At 27.4% G+C, this 11,917-nt stretch overlaps 1 protein-coding gene across 2 annotated transcripts in view; it reads left to right on the forward strand.

Moving 5' to 3' along the window:
- LOC148311115 (neural cell adhesion molecule 2-like) overlaps positions 1 to 640 on the forward strand; it is a 480,558-nt gene extending 479,918 nt beyond the window's left edge. For both annotated transcript variants that reach the window (XM_088257228.1, XM_088257229.1), the window contains one exon: positions 192 to 640. In XM_088257228.1, the coding sequence (XP_088113354.1) occupies positions 192 to 292 (101 nt within the window). In that variant the 3' untranslated portion in view covers positions 293 to 640. The remainder of the gene's footprint in view (positions 1 to 191) is intronic.
- The last annotated feature ends 11,277 nt before the right edge of the window (positions 641 to 11,917 follow it).

Consider the following 11,917-nt stretch of genomic DNA (forward strand, 5'->3'; position numbering starts at 1 on the left):
GCATAACTGAAAATTGACGATTTTTGATTTATGACGTTCTTGAAAGGAGTGAGCGATATACATAAGTAAATGTAGAATTCAATCCAATAAACCTTGTTTAATTTTAGATATATGACCCAACAATTCAATATGGAATTCTACCAACTGTCTGCAGTTACAATAAATAAAAATTTTCTTCTTTCTTTATTCAGATATCTCTCCAGAGATGTGCGAAATGACAAGCGACTTTTCAACGCAACACAGGGTGCCATCTAGCGATGCCGAAAGCAAACTACTGGAAAGTGCTCACTAACAATTTGACCGTGACAATGTGAATATTTTTGAAAATTGTATCAATACAATAATTATCCCAATTTGTCTGTATTATTTTTGTACAAAATGATCGAAGGATGTATAAATATTTGTAACGATATATATTTAGTGCTACGCACATAGGTTGTAAGACTGATTTCGATAATATTCATATTAAATTAATTTTAAAAATATTAGTTTTTACATCTCAACATAGACGAAGAAGAATTTGTAACAGGATTCGGACCTTACATACAAACGAAATAGTTTCTGCTCAATAAAAAGCTTCCTGTCTAGAAGAAGTAAATGTCTCTTGTGAAATTCTATAGAATTAAGCACTATGTTTGGGCTTTTTACGGGCTTTACTTTTATATATATATATATATATATATATATATATATATATATATATATATATATATATATATATATATATATATATATATATATATATATATATATATATATATATATATATATATATATATATATATATATATATATATATATATATATATATATATATACATTTATATATATATATATATATATATATATATATATATATATATATATATATATATATATATATATATATATATATATATATATATATATATATATATATATATATATATATATATATATATATATATATATATATATATATATATATATATATATATATATATATATATATATATATATATATATATATATATATATATATATATATATATATATATTTATATTAAATGTTGACTGAAAGAAAAAGAACTTTATGGATATCTAGGTGTTTTCTGGGCATACAGTTTGTCAAAGGCTAGTCACATATAGTCAAATTATTATTAGCTGCATTAAAAAATCATGTTTTTCAGGCGTCTCCCAGTAAGTTAATTATTCCGGTGCTCAGATCTTGAATACATCAAATGAAAAAGGTCTCTGTTATTTACATTTTCTTCTTCATCTTTGTTGAGATGTCAAAAAGTGATATACAAAATAACTCGTAATTGGAGATAATCCAGATTTGATAGCAAGTATTTGGACACAATCATAATGTTGTAATTTATAAAATATATTTATATGAGGGTGTTTGATGTAAACCAAACAAATATTTGGTCTCAAAATAAACGCCACGACATTCTGTCTTTGTGAACATTCTTCGCCTCTTCTATAGTCATTCATCTCCTCACACATTATAGACTCCTGATCTTACTGCTTTTGTGTATTTGACATACTTGATCATGCCAATGATCAATGTCCCTAGTGAAATTCTAGTGATTCACGAACAAGGTTTCTAAATTGGTTCATATATATAGAACTTCCAAGAATTTGAGTGGTGTGGTTGTCAATAATGGGTAGAATTGGTGAATGTTACACGTGTGTAAAGTGATCACTTAAACCAGCGTATGACGGTCGTCAGCCCCGTAAATGTCCAGACTTCCATATTCTTCTTCATCTTTGATGAGATGTCAAAAAATAATATCTCTTTGGTTTTTTTCTGTTCCTTTTTCTAACTACATTCGCTTTACATTTGTTTTACTATTCTTTCCTCACTCATTCATTCCACATGCCCAAACCATCTTAACACACCTTTCAAAAGAAAATTTTCATCGTAATTAAAGATATATTGTTTATTTATGTTTATATGTTTATTTGTAAAATTAAAAGTTGTGAATTGAAAAGGAAACTGTACAGATTATTTTTTGACATCTCATCAAAGATGAAGAAGAATATGGAAGTCTGGGAATTTACGGGGCTGACGACCGTCATCGGCTGGTTTAAGTGATCACTTTACACACGTGTAACATTCACCAATTCTACCCATTATTGACAACCACACTACTCAAATTCTTGGAAGTTCTATATATTTGAACCAATTAAGAAACCTTGTTCTTGAATCACTAGAACTTCACTAGAGACATCTATTGGTGAGATGTTAAGAAGCTTTTTACTAAGCAGAAACTCTTATATTAGTATGTGAGGTCCGAATCCTGGATTATAATCACACACATGAGAAACGTCAGAAAATACCATTTTCATTTTTATTATTTAAGCCTATAATTTGACCAGATAATTTCTTTACAATATTTTGAGTGTGTCCAAATACTTGTTCACAAAATCTGGATTATCTCCAATTACAGGAGTTATTTTCATATTATTTTTTGACATGTCAAAAAATAATTTGAAAATAACTCCTGTAATTGGAGATAATCCAGATTTTGTGAACAAGTATTTGGACACACTCAAAATATTGAAACTGTACAGGATTTTTTAAAGGATTTTCGATGTAAGAACCAAAAAAAATATCTTCAATCATCCTACTTCCCTATTCCAAGTTACTCTCAAGCTAGTACTAAAAAAATAATGAACATAATTTGACTCAGTTAAAAAAAATCGCTATCACTTTTTTAAATGATTCATTTTATTTCGATTATCAATAAATTAACGCATTGACTGGCACGGCAAATTTCAGAACTCCGGTCTAAAAAGCCAATATCATTTAATCAAAGTATAATAATAAAAATTCTAGTTCACTCACTCCTTTCAAGAACATCATAAATCAAAAATCGTCAATTTTCAGCTGTGCATGTTTTCGTATTGCTTAGAAAATGTACTATATCCCAGCAAAAGCAGCATATTTTTAACTTAATATTTACCCGCTACAGGACAGAAAATGTTGTTTTTGCATTTTGAAGAAAGGTATTGTTTAATTATTTTTTTAAATATACTAAATATTTTTCTAATGTAGAAAAAACCTTGAAGTTTTACCTAAAAAGATCTGTTGCACAGTAAAAAGTTCAATAAGCGGCTTAGTATTTATTTTGAATACATTTCATTGTATTTTTAAACTTTAAAAACGTTCTTCTGAAAAATCAAGTTTTTTGATTTATGACGTTCTTGAAAGGAGTGAGTGAATTATAATACATAATTATATTTTCTCTTTATTTATAATTAAATTTTCTGTTCATGTAAGCCAGGATTGAGTTTTGTTCTCTTCCTATGCGCTATCTATCCATATTAGCACTGCCATACTATAAATTTGATGGTAGCTACAGAAAAATGGCAAGTAAACACAGTACGAGATAACTCCTAGTTGGCATCCTAGCAAAGAATGCAATCTATGAGTTATCTCGTAGTTGACAGTCAACGTATTAATATTGTTTACAAACTGACAGATATATTTATGAATACCTGTAAATAATTACCAAGACAATAACATATTATTTTAGTTAAGGACGGAGTGAAGATACTACGATATGATAATATAATATAATATAACAAAGTCTTTATTTTTAAATAAAATTTAAAAAGCTTTAAGTTGCTAAAAATAAGTTTAAAATATAATTATATAAAAAAATGCTAATCTTGGTTTTTCAAATACTAATTCTCGTTTAAAAAAACGCCGATTGCTTTGAAATTTTGACACAACGTTGCATTCGAACGCGCATGTTTTTATGTACATGTGACAAGTGAAATATGATTTTGTTTGTTTTTTAAAACATCTTTTCAACATTCATGGCAGCGCCATCTGTTGAACGTAACAGCAAAAAACGCAGTCTTAAATATTGCTCAAGGCAGACAGCGACTGTTACTAAGCATTTTCAACTTTTTCTAATGCTTTATTTTTAATACAATTTGATTGCTACACATTGAATATGTGTAATTGAATATGTTAGAAATGTGTGCTTTCTATTTTCTTTCTTTTACATTTAACTAGACTGAGCCGCAGCAGCGCGTGGCCGGGTACACCTAGTATTATATAAAAAATGCTATCTTGTTCTTTTCACTCACATACATATGTATATATGTATATACAGGGTGGCGCAAAATTATTCACCCTATCGTAAGATGTTATATTTTTTGCAAATGGCGTTGTACGTCAATCATATTTGACATTGTTAACTGGACAGTTGCAGTATATAAAAAAAAAATTGCGCAAATTAAATTATCGAATTTTGTTTTTGAATTTTTTTACAAAATGAAAAAATAATGATTTTGAGTGAAGGGGAATTCATTTGGTCCTTTACAACTTATGAACTAAATAAAAAATTAAAATTTAACTATTATTTGATCCTTTTAAAATTTTTAAGTTATATAAAAAAATATGATATGCGTCGTTGTGAAAACTGCCACTGCCGCCAGTATTGATACACATTTCTGCCCGTTGTATCAATTTGTTTGTATATACTGCAGCAGTCTAGTTCACAAATGTCACACATGATTGACGTACAACGCCATTTGCAATAATATCTTCCGATAAGGTGATTAGTTTTGCGCCACCCTGAACATATAAAACTTATAAAATTTCTGATATATTAATTTTGACCATGTAAATATGTAGTTAAGACGAAAATAATTAATCATTTATGTGATCTATTGAAATTTAATATGAAATTAAATGTTATATTAATATAATATATAAAATTGAATTAATGTATAAAATCCAATTACATTTATATATAAATAATTGAATATTCTAATCAAATAAAATGTAAAATCGATGTATAATTTGATAATAAAATAATAAAATTATAAACCAATCATTCCGTTTGTTTTATTTTTTTAATAAATTTGTTTTATTTCTATGCACCTGTTACTGCTAACGGTACTGGAACACTTTTGATTAGGAAGAGGGAAACGCGCAAATGAAGATAATATTTTATTTATTTAAAATTACAAAGTTATAAGTGTGAAATAACAAAATTACACCAATATATCGAAAATTACAAACCCCAAGGGCGAGAAGAACAAAGCGACACCAATATAAAAACAGAGCGAGCGCGGCGTATACACATTTTGAAAATTATTTAATCTGAGCACACAAAAATTAGTCCGCCACTCCTTATATATGATTTTAAAGGAGTTACACGTGCTGGGGACAACATTGGTGCTGAGAACAGTTTAAAGAATATATAAAAACAAGATGAAATGTATGAATTACCTCTCCTTGTAAAAAATGCACAGTCTCTTATAACTTTTAAGAAACGTCTGAGCTATTACTATTTATCATTAGAATCCTAACTGTTCATCAAACCTCCTCCCTTAGTTTTTCCCTCTACCTCCTTCCCTAAACTCCCTTTTTCCTTCTTTATTATCATCAATTTAAACATTATGTTTTTTTAAATGTTAAAGTACCACCTGTTTTATTTTTAAATATCTCAAAAGAGACAAAGAAGTTCAAGAAGAGTGAGGAACTGTGACAATTTATTTACAAAGCTTACAATTATATATTTTTTTTAATGATTTAAAAAAAACAATGGGTAAATCAATTTGTTCAGCCTCCGTAGTGCAATGCTCAACACGCTCAGCTACTGTACTGTAGGTCCCGGGTTCGAATCCCAGGGGGAGGTCAAATAAATATACGTGATTTTTTCACTCTAATATTTATTCAATATTACCCTGGATTGCGACCTGAAGCGGAGGGCTCATCACGTTTCCTTCATATGTTAACGATCAAGATAGCACTGTTTATATGCAGTACCCTATGCACCATCGGGTGCGAATAAGGTTTTGATGATGAAGAAGAAGAGACCAATTACTCAAAATACTGGCACTCACTACTCATATTATTGGAAGTCCTAGATGAATCATTATTTTACATTATAAGTTATTTTTACATTTTTTTTGACATCGTCACAAAGATGAAGACGTAATGGAAGTCTGGTAATTGCAGGGCTTATGACCTGTCATAGGCAGGTTAAGTGTTTCACCTGCTGTAGGAGGATTAAGTGATCACTTTACACACGTGCAACATTCACCATTCTGCCCACGATCGACAACCAGACTACTCTAATATTTGAAACTCCTACATTAGTACAGGTAGGTATACCATAAATCTCATTACCCTTTATGTGTGAGTCATTGGAACCATCTGTGGTTGGTTGAAGAAAGGTTTTATTCGGAAGAGACACTTTTACATTGATGTGTGCAAGTTCCTAACAGGATTATTGTAAATACTGGAAGACGCCTGAAAACGTTATTTTAGTTACTACATATTATGGAAAGATATATATGTAGTGATTAGTCATATTTTATTATTTTGTTTTTACCGTATTTTTTTTATATTTTCTCATTTGTTATATTTTCTCATTTTTTATATTTTCCCATTTGTTTATTTTAAATATGCTTCTTACCTTGTGTTTTCTCATTTATTTCTTTTAAATATGCTTCTTGTGCCTATTTATTATCCCTGTTTATTTTTTTATATTTTGCCATGTATAAGAATTAGTTTCGGTTATTTAAAAAAAAATCTTTTTTGTTACTTTATTATTTGTGTTCCAGTCTTGTTAACCTCAATCCCATGTCCCAAAATGAGAAATAGAAATAACTCATCAAGAATATTATATGTTTATTTGATTTATGTATGTAATATGTATTGAAATAAATAAATAAAAATAAATAATTAAACAGTTTTTTAGTCAGCTTATAATTTGAGCAATTATTTTAATCACAACATTTGTAGGTGTGTCCAAATCCTTTTCTCAACCATTTTACACTTGATTAGTGATAAAAGCTCTGAGCAATCTACATAATTATTTAAAAATTTTACAGAAAAATAAGGTCTGCATTGTTCCTGCGTGTTATGAGTTTGGGTAATTTCATAAATTCATTACTTGAACTATCTAAAATTTCAATGTCGTATAAATTTTTATTGTATAGATTCTATTCGATCAATATATATATATATATATATATATATATATATATATATATATATATATATATATATATATATATATATATATATATATATATATATATATATATATATATATATATATATGTACATGTATGTATATACTATTTTTTAATATGAATATATCCATCCATACAGCCGAATGAAGTATATTTTAACTTTGTGATAATATACATGTTTATATATATATATATATATATATATATATATATATATATATATATATATATATATATATATATATATATATATATATATATATATATATATATATATATATATATATATATATATATATATATATATATATATATATATATATATATATATATATATATATATATATATATATATATATATATATATATATATATATATATATATATATGTATATATACATATATATATATATATATATATATATATATATATATATATATATATATATATATATATATATATTTTTTGAATTACCTAACGTCCAAGTGACTGAAATTTAGCTACGGCTTATGCAACACCGCTTATCATGACCCTACTCAGGCTTCAACTCTTTAAGTTTCATAGCCTTTGCCTACTCATGAGTGGATTTACTCTTTATGTTTATGGTTACTATAATTTCATGTGATTCATGAGTGAAAATCCTAGGCAAAAGCACTCGCTGTATTAAAATATACTTCATTCGGCTGGAATATATACCGCCAAGCATGACTCATTTCCGCATTCGTGTCAGAAAACCTTTTCTTAGTTTCTGAAGAGGGCGATGCAGACGGACTAATCAAGTGTGGTCTTGAAGGAAGAAGAGCGTGAAAATAAGGTGAAACGTCCAGACAGGCGTGTAATGTGGACATTGGAAAATGAAGCAAGGTTGACTCGGATATGAATTATGGATAATGAATAATTAAGATAAATCTGTAACGGAACTCGATGTATTTTGACCGTGTAAGATGAATGCTTTGTGTTATTATTGCTAATACAAAAGTGTTATGAATTAAAATGGACATTGACATTTGTTTTTTTTTTAACATTTTTTTTATTATTTATTGATTTAGCGTTTAATTTGTAGAACTCCATAATTTGTATTATAAATATCAAAATAATACATAGATTTTTAGGATCTACTAACTTGAATGTCTATTTTATTTTTTCAAAACAAAAAAAAACAAAAAAATAGATTTCATGACAGTTATTTAAAAATTAAATGTACAACTAAGAAGACTCTAAAAAAATGTTAACATAATTTTTTTAAAGAAATATATTTGTGTTTTTATTATTAACATAAATACTATTTTATTTTATTTTATTTCTCTGAGCGGCTTACTATTCAAAATATGTAACAAATTTTGGTAAAGCGGGTTCGAACCCAGAAACTCTGTCTCAAAAGTCCGCGGCAGTAACAACAGGGCCACAACCCGACACAATATTTTATTAATATATTAATACTTTAAACATTTTTTTGAAATCTTAACGAGTATGTGTATGTATATAAATTTAATATCTTAACATATATGTATAATATATAAATATATATATATATATATATATATATATATATATATATATATATATATATATATATATATATATATATATATATATATATATATATATATATATATATATATATATATATATATATATATATATATATATATGTATATTTATATATATAATTTATTATTTGATTAAAACCAATATTTATAGCTTTTCCAGTCTGATGATGTCGGTAACGACGAAACCCGGTCGCTGGTCAAATAAAAAAGTGGAAAAGCTAAAAATATTGGTTTTAATCAAATAATAAATTAAAAATGCAATTCCATCACGAAGTGTCAGTGGATAATATAAATTTATATATATATATATATATATATATATATATATATATATATATATATATATATATATATATATATATATATATATATATATATATATATATATATATATATATATATATATATATATATATATATATATATATATATATATATATATATAAATATATATATATGTATATACAACATATCTTTTTAGGTAAAACCTGAATGTTTTTTCTCCATTTGAAAAATATTTAGTATATTTACAAAAATAATTAAACAATACCTTTTCTTCAAAATGCAAAAACAACACTTTCTGCCCTGAAGCGGGTAAATACTAAGTTTAAAATATGCCCTTTTTGCTAGGATATAGTACATTTTCTGGGCATTCCAAAAACATGCACAACTGAAATTTAACGATTTTTATATATGACGTTGTTGAAAGGAGTGAGCGATATGTGACTTACTCAGAGCCAAACATAGTTTCATATGGTACCTAAATTGTTACCACATCAATCTATCACCTTGGTTCACTAAATGCAACTGCTTTACATATCAGCCTATATACAGAGTGTTATTTATTAATTAATTTTATTTGTTTTGGAATTATATAGCTTGAACAAAAAGATAGCTACAAGAAGCGAAGATTGTTTCCAAAAACGCCTTAGGAATAATCTTTATTAACATTTTTACTATAGTCTTAACAAAGATGAGGAAATTTATGGAAATCAGGATATATACAGGGCTTACGACGTGTCATAGGTTGGTTTAAGTATCGGTTTATATACGTGTGAACTTCATCATTCTACCCATGATTGACAACCAAATTGCTCAAATAATGGATGTTATATTTATGCTTCAATTGAAAATGTCTTACGTTGAGATGTTTTCAATCAAAGCATTACATCAAACATGTAAAAATATGAAAATATAAATGAATTTAGTACACTCCTTTTTGTATCACCCTGTATATACAATTATATTTTATTAATATCGACATGTTGCGTCATCGAGTGCATTGATATACAAGGCATTGACCAGTGTGGTGAGCATGCGTCATTCAATGTTTATTGTTTTCATTGCACGCACAAACACATCATCAATCACTCCTTACACCTTATAAACATATGTGTATTTATTTACAGATATATATTTATATATTTAAATTTATATATATGAATAAATATATGTTTATGTATATTTATGTTTATATATATATATATATATATATATATTTATATATATATATATATATATATATATATATATATATATATATATACACCGCAGGACAAAAAAATTTACGAGTTTACCTGCTCACCGCACGCCTTGACTTTACTTAACTCTTTTTCTAAGAAATCCTTTTTCGATACCTCTTTCTTTTGTTCGATAAATTAAGGACACTATGTGTCACCTTTCTACAATATTTATATTTAAAAATGTCTCAAACAGTCTTGTTTTACCCACGTTTGAGTGAACATAACACAACAATCATGAAAAGTGCAAAGAAAATGTCGATTGCGATAAAATCCAAAATAATCACATTGTCGCAACAAAACATATCTAATTGTAAAATATCTCGTCGAGTTGGGTATTCAGAAGGTGCAGTGAGGTTTTTATTAAAAAAATTCCAAGAAACTGGATCCATAGAACGGAAAAAAAGGAAGCGGACGGGGGCGCGTGACATCTGCCCGAGATGATCGCTTAAAAAAAAAATTGTTATGCGCGATCGATTTTTAACGGCATCTGAAATACACGCAGAGGTGCATTCTACCAGCACATCAACATTTTCAGTAAAAACAGTGTCCAGGTGGCTGTTGGAGCATGGTTTCCATTCGCAAAGAAACCATTACTGACGAACAAAATGCTGAAGGCTAGACTGGATTGGGCGAAGGAGCACCAGAATTGGACCTTGGAGGATTGGCAAAATGTTATTTTCTCCGATGAATCAAAATTCAACCTTTTTGGTCCAGACGGCATAAAGATAGTTCGACGAAAACCTGGGGAAAGATATCATCCGTCGTGCGTCACTCGAACCGTTAAACATTCACCCTACGTCATGATTTGGGGGTGCATGACAGCGTACGGTTTGGGACCTCTAAATTTTGTACAAGGTACGATGAATGCCATCCAGTACAAAAAAGTGTTGAAAAACCATCTTATTCCAACAATCGAGGACATTACGCAGTATACCGCGGACCCGATTTTTTAGGACGATTCTGAGCCGTGCCATAGAGCCCGCACTGTGAGTACAAATATTTATTTTTTTAATGCATTTTGTGACCACTTGATAAATAATTTATTGTTTTTTTTTACAGATCAATGAATTCAAAGATAAAATTGGCTTAAAATCGATGACGTGGCCCGGGAATAGTCCTGATTTGAACCCGATAGAAAATTTATGGGCTATTATGAAGAAAAAAGTCGGAAAAAAAATCAAAAAACATTGAGGAATTAAAAAGAAACTTGATTCAAGTTTGGGAAGAAGAAATAACTTCAGAAATTTTAAATTCGCTTTACGCTTCGTTAAATAATAGAATTTTACATGTTATAAAAAATAAAGGTGAATTCACTAAGTATTAAATATTTTTAAATGTTATAAATATGTTTTAATGTAAAATACCTTAATTTAAAATAAAGCGATTAGAACCTACTTCTTAAATATGAATTGAAAAAAAACATGTCTTTTATTATTTCATCACAAACACTCGACCATAAATGAACCGTTATGGGTCTCTAAGGTTCGGGTAATCTGATACCTGGTATATAATGGCAATTTCTAAGTACAATTCATGAGTAGGATCTTTTATTTTAACCTTGAAGTAACGAGTAGTCATCACATATGTCAAGCAATACAAAAAAAACTAATTAAATATCAAGAATAATTCATTATGTGTCAATTTTAGTTTTTTTGAGGACTCGTAAATTTTTTTGTCCAGGGGTGTATATATATATATATATATATATATATATATATATATAAACATAAATATACATAAACATATATTTATTCATATATATAAATTTAAATATATAAATATATATCTGTAAATAAATACACATATGTTTATAAGGTGTAAGGAGTGATTGATGATGTGTTTGTGCGTGCGTA

The sequence above is a fragment of the Brachycentrus maculatus genome, unplaced genomic scaffold (assembly GCF_059751285.1).
Source record: "Brachycentrus maculatus isolate JH-2025_06_01 unplaced genomic scaffold, ASM5975128v1 h1tg000075l, whole genome shotgun sequence".
NCBI classification, from domain to species: domain Eukaryota; kingdom Metazoa; phylum Arthropoda; class Insecta; order Trichoptera; family Brachycentridae; genus Brachycentrus; species Brachycentrus maculatus.